This window comes from Lagenorhynchus albirostris, chromosome X, assembly GCF_949774975.1.
Source record: "Lagenorhynchus albirostris chromosome X, mLagAlb1.1, whole genome shotgun sequence".
Classification (NCBI taxonomy): Eukaryota; Metazoa; Chordata; class Mammalia; order Artiodactyla; family Delphinidae; genus Lagenorhynchus; species Lagenorhynchus albirostris.
Genome location: NC_083116.1, coordinates 116,614,963 through 116,628,158, shown reverse-complemented (window position 1 = coordinate 116,628,158; position 13,196 = coordinate 116,614,963). Strand labels below are relative to the sequence as shown.

Here is a 13,196-nt window from a genome sequence, read left to right as displayed (position 1 = left end):
CTGGAAGGGTTGGCATTCCTCTGTCCCAAACCCCCCAGTGATTTGGGACAAAAGCCAAGGTCTACACTCCTCCCCTTGATGGTAGCAGTCTGCACCCTCTGGCCTCCTTCCTGTTCCAAAGACATGTTAGGTGCATTCCTGCCTCGGGGCCTTTGCACTGGTTGTTCCCTCGATCTGGCTCATTTTCCCCTAGTTTCCCCTAAGTTCAGGCCCTCACTTCCTCCAGGTCTCTGATCAAATCCTGCCTTATCAGGGGTCTTGTCTACTCATCCCATATGACAGTCCCCGCTGCCCCCAGGCCTCCCTGCCCTCTTTGTCTGCTTTAATCTTGTCCAGCCTCTTGTCATCCCAACACATTATGTATCTAATTGCTCATTCGTTTACGATCTGGGCCAGGAGAGGAAGGAGGACTTGGGGGTTGGCTTCTCAGCCCTCTTGGCCGAGTTACATGGAGACAGGGAGATGGGCTTGGCCCCGTGCCCTCCCCTGCACCCCACCCCCCACCCCCCTCCCCCGCGCTGGGTTCGGACAGCTATAGGCCGAGGTCCAGTACATTCTTGAGAAGCTCCTGCCCCGTCACCCAGAACGTTTTGCAGGTGGGTATCTTACTCATCCGTGACCTGCTCGGGGAGGGAGGCCCATCGCACCCAGGGGAGGGTTTGGGGCTGCCCTTTCTTCTTCCTGTGTCGTCATTGTCGAGAAAACAGAGTGGCCCTGGTGGAGGGCTGGTGAGTTTACTCTGCAGATTCCCCACTGGCCCCGTGCTCAGAGTGGACCCTTTGCTCTGGGCTCTTGATTTGATCCCCCTCCCACGGTTGACCTGCTGATTTTGTCTCTTGCCTTTAGTAGGCGTGCGCTGCTGTGTCCCAGCCTGCTGAGCACAGCGCCAGCCGCAGAAATGTGTGCTGACGGCACAAAAGCCATCTCTGGTCTCAGGGGACCTGGGAACAGAAGCGTGTGTGTGTGATCACCGTAGCACATGTCAGCTCGCTGCTTTAGGGGATGAAAAGCCCAGAGACCTTTCTGGAGACTCGGGCTGCAAGGTCAACTCAGGCTCCAGTGCTCTGCACCGCCGGGGCCGCCCAGCCCGGCTTCATCTCCGGCACAGAGACCGCCTCGGCGCCTGCTGGGCCGTTTTTCACTCCAGATGGAGCTCTGTGGTTAATGAGGGGGAGAGCACTTCGGGGGAGCTGCCACGGAGGGAGGGAGGGAGGGAGGGGAGCGCCAGAGGCCGACTCGCCTCCGCGGCTGGGCTCTCTGGAGCTCAGGAGACAGTGGCTCGGACGCTTGTGAGAATTCAGGGATGGAACCTCGGTGACAGCTGGGGGAATTTATTCACACTGTCAGGACACAGGCTTACACTTCGAATCAGTTCCAACTCTTTATTTTTAAATCCCCCAGCTGGCTAAAGACTTAGAAGGAAAGATGAGACAATCATTTGCGTCTTGTCCCAGATGGGCTGTCACTCAGAGGGTCCAGGAAAAGGCTACCAGGGATGGGCTGGTATGCCGGTAGCTTTGCAACAGCTCCTTGGAAGCTGAGTGGCAGGAGGTGGTCTGCTGTGCAGTCCGGGTAGCAGCAGCGACCCAGCCCCTATGACTTAGAAACATTTCTACAGGCAGAGAGAAGCTGTGATTGGTCCAGCTTGAGCCCAGAGGGGGCACTGGCCGCCTGCTGTGCACACCCTCTTCACTCCCACTGACCAAGCCTCGCCAAAGGGCAGACCCCAGGAGAGCACATGTCCTGCGTCTCTGGACAGAGGAATACAAGCCAAGGGTCCTGGCTGTAGTGGACGCTTAGTTTTAGATGCTCAGCATCGGAACGCCCTTCCTGGGTCTGGGGGGGTGGTCCCCCATGTTATGAAGCCGGCCCCGCCGCCACTCGAGGAGGAGGAAGTCTCAGATGCTGGCTTTTCCAACTTCCCTCTCAGCTGACAGCCCCGCCCCAGCTGATGGAACACACCTGCCGGAGTCTGACTTGACGGCTAGTGACTGTATGAAACCTACTCTGTTGACAAGTGGCAGCCTCTACATTTAAAATAGTTTCTGAAAGAGAGGAGGCGGTGGTCCTCGTGACATTGGTCAGCGTTGGGGGCATCTGTGGTGTAAGCTCCAGGGCGTGAGCCCGGTGACCTGGGGCCTTGTTCTTGGCTGGGGAGTCGCCAAGTCTAGTGATCATGTGACTTATCCAATATCCTTTAAGAAACGTGTTTCCTACCCAGCTAGAGTTGCTGTCTGTAATTTGCAACTAACACAGTGGTGAAGGGTGACACAGAGGCCGTGAGAGAGTAGAGCCAGTGACTATGAATTCTCCTTGGCAAGTCTATCCTGGGCTTGTATCTGGAAAGGTCTTTCAAAAAGGAAAACTGGAAGGCGTAACCATTGCCCCGTGCCCATTTCAGAAGTAGCTCGGGGCCACACCCTTAGCCCACCAGCTGGAGGCATCTGGTGGCCACCCCGCTGAGACAGGTCAAAAACACTCAGGATTGAGGGCCGACGCATGGCTGTCCTGGTGGAGCGGTGCTAGGAATGCTTCCATGGGACGCTGGACAACGTGCCTCCTTAGAGGTGTTCTTAAACGACAGGCGTTTCTTCATCCCGCCACGCTGGTCCGTATTCTGTGGGCAGAGTGACGCCTGGGTAATACTGTAATAGGCCCCCAGTAAGTGCCTTCTTGAGCAATTCATTTTTCAGAATAGCTGACATACTGCAACAAGACAGAGGGAGGAATCACGTGACTTCAGAGTTCAATGGTTACGATGCCAGTCCTTCTAAGAAGGCATTTTTGCCAAAATTGCACATATGTTCCTTAAAAACATACACAGTTGTTTTCTGATGGAATTTTTCCCTCTCCCAAACTATCAAACACTGTGTGCATTGGGTTTGAGAATTAGTCTCTCTTGCGGTTTCAGGGGTCTTGTTCCTCAGAGAGTTCTCTTGGTAACTTAAGGATACGGCTTCTCCTAAATGGCTTTGAGGGAACAAGGGCACACTGGGCTCTAAGAAGGTGGCAGTGTGTCTTTACCTTCCCCTCACAAGCAGAGTTATCAGTGGCCAAGTCCGGGAGAACAGAAGGCATTCTGGGAACATGCGAAGTGCAGAGCTGTACAGAACAGATGGTAGGGACTTCAAAAGCATAAGAGTCACCTTGAAAGATGATGGCGCCAAGGGAGGGGGTGGGAGGCTTTTGTACCTTTTGACAAGGAAGCAGGGAAGACAAAAGCGATTTGCCAGACTCCCGCGCAAGTCAACAGAACTGAGAGATGCTCTGCTGTAATTTACATCAAGGGAGGCCGAGCCACCTGTCTTCTTGTCCAGAAATAAATGGCATCCATCAACTGACGAACTTGTTTCTCTTGCCTCCTGATCTTCTGGTCTTTTTTCTTTCTTTTTTTACATAAGGAGCATTTATATCCTCTCTATCCAGGCAGCTATTGCGTAACGATCTCTCCTTTTATTCGCCGCACCTCAGGGGAGTTGCAGAGGCTCTGACCTCCGGACTGATGTCCACTGGGGAGATGCTGGCTTGACCGGACAGCCTCCCGGCTCCCCCAGCCCAGCCTGGGTTGCTACTGGGCATATCTGGCTTCCTGTGACTGGAATTCAAGTTGATTAGTTTTGTTACTCCTTAGCTGCAGAAAAGGGTTTACCAAGAAATGAAATGAAAATGCTCTGTGGCCCGGCACCCTCTTAAACAGAGCTCTCTTATTTCTGCACATCTGCCATACAATCATCATCAGTATTTTAACCCCAAGGCCCTGCAAAATCCAGAACTGCTTTCTATAACATTCAAGTTCTTCTTTTTTCCTATAAAATGTATGCATGTATTTATTTATTATTTTTGGCTCTGTGGGGTCTTCGTTGCTGCCCAGCCCCAAGGTGCCAGGGGCTCCTGGTATGGAAACCTGGGCCCATCCGCAGAGGCCAGGATGGTGGCAGGACACGCCTCTCCCATCCCCCTCGAACATCTGTTCCTCTTCTTGGTGGTGTGGGCCTCAGCTGCTCGTGAAAGGGATCAAGCCTCAGAAGGCTGTTCTTCTTTGAAGCTGACAGCTTGGTGCCTGTGGAAATGTGGTACTATTTCAGGATTTCATTTCAAAGAGGTTTCAAAAGAGTGAATCGAAGGCTCAGTTGAATTGCTTATTATGGCTCTTCTCCTGGCCGCCCGCGTCTCGGTTGGTGAGCCCAAACACAGCATCTGCGACTTTGCGCGTCATCCACAGGCAGGTGATCGTTCTAAATTAGCACCTGGCTCATTCTGGAGGGCTGTAACTCTTCTCGAGCCTTTGCCCAAGAAGCAACCGGGCCTTTAGCGGCTTGTACCTTTCTTACATTATCTGTGTTTGAAATGATCCACCAGGGAGTCTATCTGGTGAATGACATGAGTCTTGTTTATGTCAAGCATGTCTTAAAGACACCAGAAATAAAGGCCATGAAAACGCGACTATGAAACGTGGGTGGCTGTGACCCCCCTGGACCCGCCGAGGCAAATGAGAGCAAACTGGCTTCCAAGGGAAGACGGGGCACAAACAGAAAGGCTCCGGGCACTGCGGGGGGCTCGGGGCATGGCGCCAGGCCACCCACACTGTCTCCGGGATCTGCCATGCTGATGGCAGGGCTCTGGGCCGTCCCTACCTTCCCAGCCCAGCCCTCGTCCAGCTCCCTCACACCCCCCCCCCACCACGCTAAAGCCTGGTCATCTGTTCACACTGGCTTTCCTGCGCAGGCTGAGGGCCTTGAGCACCGAGTCACAGACAGAGCATCTCACACGTGCCGATGAATGACAGAAGGAACCATCTAGTAATCTGAGGAGAAAGGTTTGACATACCGACAGTAATAGGAAGGGGAGGGGATGTGGGAGTCCACTGGAGCAGAAATTGAGAGAGATTTTGGGCACTGTTCTTTTTTTTTCTTTAGCGGTACACGGGCCTCTCACTGCTGTGGCCTCTCCCGTTGCGGAGCACCGGCTCCGGACCCGCAGGCTCAGCGGCCATGGCTCACGGGCCCAGCCGCTCCGCGGCACGTGGGATCTTCCCGGACCGGGGCACAAACCCGTGTCCCCTGCATCGGCAGGCGGACTCTCAACCACTGCGCCACCAGGGAAGCCCCTGGGCACTTTTCTTTATGTAACTACTCTGTACCTCAGCAAGGAAAATATTATGGTTTCAAACAAATATGAAGCCAAGGCACTGATGTCCCGTGTAGACAGCGCCTGTGCACCACCGAGCGGGTAAGTGAGCCGAGACTCGTGTTCCAGACTCTCTCCCCCAGGGGCAACTACGAAGTGTTTGGCTTGGACTGAAGCGAGGCTCTTTAGCAGGAACCCTCCCTGCCTTTCCTCTGCTTCAAGAATACTGGTCAGTGCCGCATCCTGACTCTGGGGGGCACTGGGCACCTTGCTGTCCTCTCAAAGCAGCCTGAGCATCGGCTTTCTCCACCTTCACGCAAACTTCCACGCAAAGATCCAATGGCCAAGTTTCCATTTCAGAGGCAGAGTCATCACCAATCTAAGCCGTCACCCTCAACCAGCCAGAGCGCACCACGAGGCCACCAGGTGACTGTCCTTCAGAGTCCATTATCCACAGAAACGGTTTTCCCTGTTGTGTGTCATGCCCACCCCCCATCCCCGTAAGACACCTGGAGAGAAACTCCATCCATCAGGACCTTGGCAAGGAAAGACTGGCGAGGCCCTGCCCCATCAGGATTTGTCCTCACGCCTCTGCAAGCAAGGCCTCCAGCTACACCCCACCTGAGAGCCTTAAGGCAAAAGTGCTGCTGTGAGAAGGGCTTGAGGCCCCAGCCTGGCCCTGCCGCAGAGGGAAGCATTGAAGAGGGAGCACGGCACGCACTTCTGTGGCGTCTGGTGCTGCAGACTCAGCACGTGGCTCCCCCAGAACACGGTGGACGTGCCGCTCCCTGCCGGCCGTCACCCCACGACGGGGGCGGGGGCACAGGCCTTCCAGAGGGACTCGCTGCCCATGCCAGCCCCAAAGCAACAGTTGGCCCAGCTAGAAGAAGGGTTGGCTTCTCCTCTGCCTTGCTTCTTTTTGGTTAGATTCTGGAAGATGATGTGGGATATTTTCATAAGGCAGGAGAAATCCCTAACTCACGGGTGGCCAAGATAAAATCCTTGAAGACCATGAGCCAAAGTCAAGTGGGAGCAATTTTCTAAATGTTGGTGAAGGAGAACCGTCACGCAAAGGTAGCTGCCAGTAAGACAGCAACAAGCCAAGGAGGAAAGCAAGGCACGAGACAACCAAACCTCTGCACAATGAGTTGTTCTATTTGCTACACATTTTGACCCACAGACAGACTGTACCGTTAAGATGTGCCCCTGGTCAAGGTCCGCAGCTGCTGGAAGGATCTTTTCATCTGGAAGATGTATCGCTAGCTCATTGAGCCTGTTCGGCAACTCTGCGAAAGCCAGTTTAAGCTGCCTTCTCACTTCACTCGGCACTCACAAGAGGAGACCAACTTCCGATACCTCCTCAGACTCCAGGAGACCAGATGCTGTGACAAACTTCCCAGCAAAATGAACGTAGGAAGATGATCCCAGGGCGCTCCTCGGGGGCGGGCACAGGATTCTGCGGCTTGGACGTATACCGCTTGCAGGTGTGTTACTGCCACCTCCTCCCTGCCAGGGCTGCTGATGGGAAATGCTTTTGTGACAGCACAGGGGATCTTGGGCTCAGAGCGCCGAGGCCCTACTGCATGTGGCAGCCTGAATTGGGCAGCAGTTCCTGCAGGTGAGAAGCCACCGCCTTCGTTAGGTAGGTCATTGTCCCATAAGCCCCGCTGGGAGCACTGTCGTAAAAGAAGTGGCAAATGCCCGTGGCTTGGTCCTTCTCCAGCGTGTCCGTGGCACCGATCGACATCTGCAGCAGGAAAGGGCAGAGGCAACACGTGAGCAGAGCTGGCGCTACCGGCCTAACGGGGGGACAGATGGCCTCTGCTCTGGGCACCGTGTCCCCACCCGCCCGAGTTGGCAGCACATCACTGATTCTAGGATGGGAGGACGGCTTCTTCTAGCTCGACTTTGGTGCAGGCTAAGTGGCTGGTTTACTTGGGGCCAGACATGTCGCGAGGCTGGTGCTGGCACTAGAACCTATGCTGAAATGGGCCTGTCCATCTCCAAAGGTCTTAGATCTCCCAGTGGCCACTGTGCCATTTTCAAACCAAATGGTTGACATTTTCCCACCATCTGTGATGACATTATCTTTGTTCAAGAATATTTCCTGTTGGTCACAGGATCTCCAGCCTCGACAGAGATAAATGCCAGCCAAGCGGGCTGCACTGCCGCGTCCCCACCTTGGCTCCGGGCACACCCACCTGGTCCTGCAGGAACAGCTGGTTGGCCGTGTGCACGATCTGGTCCACATGGATGATGCCCCCAATGCTGTTCATCTCCGTGTCCGAGAGCAGCGTCAGCACCATGATGGCCTCCACCAGCAGCTGCCGGTACTCAGGCTGCGGCACTCGGTTCAGCACCGACTCAACGTGGACAGCAAACTTGATCTCCTGTGGGGTCATCTGCCAAAGGGACCAGCAGGGGGTCACGAGTGAAGCGAGCACAGACACAGTCCTGTCACCCACGCTGCCCACAGCACCCAGTGGCTCAGCGTAAACGCTGCCTCCTCTCCGGCCACTTTGCTAATTCTGCCCACAGGAATCCTCTGGGGCAGGAAGCTGAGAGCTCTGCCCTGGGCATCAGTCAGCCTGGTCCTAGCATTAGTCACCTATCCCGCTGGACTGCGACTTCCAGGGGCAGGGCCGTTTCTTATTTCTCTTTCTTCATTATTCCTTGTGGTGCACAGCATGGTGCCTTGGGTGGTGTAAAAACTAAAAGATCAATTTTTTAAAAGAATGAATGGGGGAAAGAAACCAGGGAAGATGACTGTTCTCTGCCGTGGGTCCCATAAGCATGGCGAGCAACTTTGCTCTTCTCTTAAGAGAGTTTTCAGAAACAAATCTAAAGATGTCGACAGTCCAGACATACTCTTTCTGAGGGGAAAGAGAAAAGATGATGCAACAAATGTGGGGAAAAAAACCTTTGCAAAACTTGAGGGTTAAGTGTCTAGAAAGATCGGATCTACAAATGCCCTGTATGTAACAAGCTTGAAAGAAGGGCGAGTGGTCAGAGTCCAAGAAATAAAGCACTTAGCGAAAACTCACGGCGTTTGGGTTTTTCCCATCCTACCTCTCGCGTCGTCGAGGATGGGAGCACATAACCGTCGATGGACAGACCGTGACACTGGAGGCAGAACACGCATTTCACATTTCAGTCAGATTCCAGAACGTGATTAAAAACGGCGCGCACACGCTCAAGTCGCTCTGCCCTGGAAGCCAGCACGAGGACGGGCACACGCCAGACTGTCGGAGTTATTTTTAGAGGGCTTGTTCTCACTGCCCACAGGCTGTGTTTTTCGATGGAACCAGCAGGCATCGTTCAGATCTCACCCGAACAACGCCCCAGGGAGCTGCCGGGTCCTCCTCTGTGGGAGCTCCGAGTTTCACTTGGCAACCCGGCCCTGGCGGCTGAGAGGCCCCCTTTGGTGCCAGATAAAGGGAGATGTGCATGTTTCCTGCTGGCCAAGTGATACTTCTATGCCTTTGCAGGCATCTATTTTTGAGATTTCTATAATAAGCACCAATCACAAAAGACTAGAGCACATGCACGCACACGCACACCCGTGTATATAAATAACCAGCGCTGGCTCAATACAAAATGCTGCCTTTTCATAATAAAAGCATCTTGGTATGAAGCCGGTGGAAGCCCGGCCCCAGGAACAGTTCTGGGCTCACAGGCTGCCTCCTGACTCCCTGTGCCCTGGAGACAGCAGCTGCACCGCCTCTGTCCCAGGTGGGCTGAGGATGCAGCGGCAGCAAACGCTCCTTCCTCCTGACGAGAGGCCTCTTCGGGCCCTGCCCCCACGTGGGGACCGGAGTTCAGCTGTGAGGACAGGGACCCCTCTGACCTCTCCATGCCCAGCTCCACGAGGAGGACCTCACAGGGGACATAACGCAGCCGAAAGGGGCTGCAGTACGGGGTCTTAGGGATGCCTCTTCTCTCCTCGCCTCTTCTACTGTGAAATGAGCTAACAAAAATAGTTTAGGGAAAAACTCGGTCCTGCCTGTGGTTCTTGGTTTGCACAGAAGCTTCTAATGGAGGCAGAGAGTCCCTCTGGTGGGGCCCAGGGAGACACCGGGACGCTCTGAGGCTGATGAGGGAGCGAGGCAGGAGGCGGGGGCAGGGGCCAAGGGGCGTGCCTCCTGCGGCTGTTCTGGGTCAGCCGGTTGCGGCGTTTCATCCAGAGCTTTCCCTGCCTTCTCTGGTTCTTGCCTACCTTCCGACTTTTCTGCGTTCCTAAATTACGTCAAAGGTGGCCCCCCACAACCTGGGCTGCCACCTTATCTATCTTGTTGGGTTTCCAGCCAGTGTTTCTCAACCAGTGGCAATTTGCCTCCCGGAGGACACTCGGCAATGTCTGGGGACATTTTGGTTGTCACACTGGGGGGGGGGTGCTACCAGCATCTAGCGGGTAGAGACCAGGGATGTCGCTTAACATCCCACAATGCACAGGGCAGCCCCGGAAGTGAGAATTACCCAGCCCCAAATGTCAATGGTGCCGAGGGGGGAGAAACCCTGCTCTGGGCCGTGAGCTACCTAAGGTTGGGGCTTATGCGCCTGTTCTGCAGCCGCCTGCTACCTGTAGCTGCCAGCACGCCTCAGCACCAGTGCCTATGGAATGCAGCACAGTGGCCAAGCTCACCTTCTGAAGGATCTGCCACACCTTCTGGTAAAATCCCACGGGGACTCTGTTGATGGCCCCGTCCAGCCTTCTCCTGCGCAGCCACTGGCCCTGCTGCTCCCCCCAGCCGATGTGATGCCCACCTGAGTCTGACGATGACGTGCCCGTGGGTGAGGATGGGGTGCTGGACCTCTGCAAGACAGAAAAGGTGCGGCCTTCAGAAGCCTCACAGCCGGCACCCCCTGGCAGTGCTGGTCACCGAGAGGGCGGCTCCGTAAACCAGTCAACACCACCAGCTGGATTCACTCCTTCCTGCTCCGGTTCGTTTACTAAGCTCCTTCCGTGCACTCTTCCCAGCCCCCAAGAGGAAGTACAGCATAAGAAGCCCCTGACCCAACGGAGAGGCCGAGCAGGTCAGGGGCTGGGCTCGGGGGGGGGCTGCAAATCCCGACTCCACATCGGCTGCTCCAGTCTCTAACTTGCCGCGAGCACGCTCAGCCTCATCTGAGCAGTGGGGCACGGGTGCGCGCCCCGAGTGCAGATGCGGGAAACCCTGGGAGCACGCCCGGCCGTGGGGTCGGCAGGCACTGCTGCTGGAGGGCTCGGGGAGGTCTCGGACCTGGAGGAGGTGACTCCTCGGGTGCCGCAGCCCACGGAGACCAACGCCACAGTGGCCACTTTCCTCCTGTGGCGCCGCGGAGAGTGGTGGCCACTCCCCTGCAGTGCAGCTGCCGCGAGGACACAACACAGCGCAGGGCAAGGCTCTGGAGCCCTGGAAGGAGGGAAGGCTGGAGCCCACGTTTGTGGCGGGGCCTCAGGGGCTATGGTATTTCCACCTTCCTTTTCAATCGCTTTCTACTTTGCCTGTTCTCAGCACGGCACTTTATCCTAATTTGGGGCGATGACCACCTCCGAGCCAGGAGCCTTTGCTGAGGCAGGAGGGGTATCACCTCCTTCCCACCTCCTCCCCGAGGCTGGATTTATTCCGGCCTCCACGAGGGAAGCGCTGGGGCAGGGCCAGCAGTTTTGCTTCTGCCTCGGGAGCCACAGGCCCGCCCACGACTGCGGAGGCAGCTCTGAGAGGCTCCCAGTGGGGCCTGAGACCAGGCCTGAAAGCGGTTCCCTCAGCGGTGGCCTCCCTGCGGCAAAGCTCACACCTGCTTTCTTCCCGTGGATGGATTCTCACCCCTTGGCCTCTGGGTCGGGGAAGGGATAACCTTCATCCTTACACATTATCTCTGTTCTGGACTACCTGGCACTTTCGTTTCTCAGTGTGCAACGTCAAATTTAAAGGTTTAAAATGCAATCCCAATGTCAAGCAGGCCAGCAGGGCAGGAGTCTTCTTGGAGCGCATTGAGACTTCATCGGATGTTATTTTGAAAAGGCTGTTAGGCTGGGTTATTCCATTGGGCTCATTACTGCCATTTAAATACGGCAACAATTAGATACAAATAAAAGTAATTACAGCCACGCTCATCAATGACTCAGCTGGTTTTCTGCCTCTAGTTTCGCAAGGAGGATTCAGACTCGCCTCTGCAATGAGAACACTTCCTAGCCTTCCATCTCAGCTGCGGCCTCAAGCCAAGCGGGGGGGCATTCTGCGTACAAAGTGCCAATCAGCACGTGCTGGCAGTGGTTCACTCCCGTGACTCAACGGAAAGGCACATAACCACTGCCTCGAAAGTTCCAGAAGCTCCTGGGAATTGGTGCGAAAAGTGCTCCTCAGTCATACCCCACCGAGGAGCATAAGCAGAGAGCTCAAGATGGAAAAACAGAGCTCAGTTCCACAGGTTCTCGGCTTTCTTTCTAGCCTCTACTCATAATCATAGTCAAGTGGAAACACTTAAACCTGTTCACATCTTCGGAAGTGAGGGAGGTGGTGGGAGCACGAGAAGGGCAACGAGAGGATTCAGACACCATAAACGAGAAGGAGGTGGCGAAGGGGACAATGGCTGGGACACACTGTTTACCACAGACTTGGAGGAGTGTGCGCTGCCGGATGGGGCCTGGCTCACAGAAAAGAGCTACAAAACAAAGAGAGTCCACTCAGTCATGTGCAATGACACCAAAGGATGCACGCAGAGAGAAGGAACATAGAACAGCCTCAGAAACAGCCAAGGAAGGAAGAGGCAGAGGATGCGGGTGGCCACAAGTTCTCACTCACCCCCCCAGGCAGATGGCCTGCAGAGCAGCGGGCAGAGCAGCGGGCAGAGCTCTGGGCTCGCGCAATAGAGGTCCCGGGAAATGCTTTCTCTGAGTGTGGAGTGTTCCCATATCTAGTCAGATGTGGAGGGTGCCTCATCAAGTTAGCCCACGACTTATTTTCCAAACTCCCAGCCATGAAATGCTAATCTTTTATGTTAATTTTGGAAAGAGGATAATATACTTCTTTGATATAAGTGGCCAAATACAAAACTTGTACTGGCTAACTGAATCTAAACCCATCAAAGAAAAAAGGTGATCATTTTGTCCCCGTAATATGTAAGGACGGCACTAAATGGAGACGGAAGGAACCACCCATATTCAGCCACAGTCAGCGGCCATCGGGATGTAGGTAACAAGAGAGACAGTGCCACCTAGTGGTGGGCAAAGGAAGATGTTTGGAAAATCTGTTCCTTACTTGGAAAGAGCATAAATTCGAATGAGACAGCATGGACGTTTTTCCCTGGGACAACACAGAGAATCCGCGTGTCAGTATGTGACTCCTCTGAGCTCTCTCACAGAGACATTAAATCATTAGGAAAGAGGCTCTGATCTTCTGGATGGAGGAGGCGGAGGAAGTATGTCACAAGGGTGACATAAAAGAACAGTATCCTTACATTTTCTTTTCCTTCCAGGGTTAAATTCCCCCAGGCAATCTAGGGACAGGAAGTAGCAGTATTCTCTCTGCTGCTATAATCAATGACCACAATCTATTTGTCCCTATTTCTTCCCTTTTTTTGAACAGAAACTCCTGCCGAGGCAGAACCCGGGACCATCCCTTTCACATAGCCTCCTGTAAAATCCAAGTTTGATACATGGATTTGTTTAAAGGCGCAGGGCAAGGTCATTTCTCCTGCTTTCAAGTCCAGTGCTCTGCCTGTCCCCAGGGCTGCCTCCCACAGCCTGCAGAGCCCCCTCCACCCAAGCATGTTGGACGGGCAGAACCGTTCTCCACCCACTCAGACTCTCTGTACTCACAGCCTTGCTTTCCCCATTCAAGCCAGAAAGAACATGAAGCACAGTAAAGGAGGAAACAAGACAAAGATGTTTCACCTGTTCATCAGCACTAAATCGCCTAGTCATCTGAAAGTAAAAATACATCAGAAGATAAACAAAAACCAGTTTCAAATCAAGGACGCCTTACTACTTCTATCACCCTCTAGATTGTCCAAGGAAGTGTTGCCCCAGCTGCAGGGTGTGACCCTCAGTGCCTCACAGACTCAATCTACTGAGTCATCATTTGAAA

General features: G+C 54.4%; 1 protein-coding gene across 6 annotated transcripts in view; it reads right to left on the bottom strand.

The window, feature by feature from the left end:
* Positions 1 to 6,257: 6,257 nt before the first annotated feature.
* Positions 6,258 to 13,196, bottom strand: part of PHKA2 (phosphorylase kinase regulatory subunit alpha 2) — an 81,929-nt gene continuing 74,990 nt past the window's right edge. For 4 of the 6 annotated variants that reach the window (XM_060137189.1, XM_060137194.1, XM_060137190.1 and 1 more), the window contains 6 exons: positions 13,004 to 13,033; positions 11,719 to 11,772; positions 9,770 to 9,940; positions 8,197 to 8,250; positions 7,329 to 7,529; positions 6,258 to 6,874 (listed from right to left, as the gene is read on the bottom strand). In XM_060137189.1, the coding sequence (XP_059993172.1) occupies positions 6,704 to 6,874; positions 7,329 to 7,529; positions 8,197 to 8,250; positions 9,770 to 9,940; positions 11,719 to 11,772; positions 13,004 to 13,033 (681 nt within the window). In that variant the 3' untranslated portion in view covers positions 6,258 to 6,703. The remainder of the gene's footprint in view (positions 6,875 to 7,328; positions 7,530 to 8,196; positions 8,251 to 9,769; positions 9,941 to 11,718; positions 11,773 to 13,003; positions 13,034 to 13,196) is intronic. The other 2 variants (XM_060137191.1, XM_060137192.1) reach the window with 2 other exon arrangements.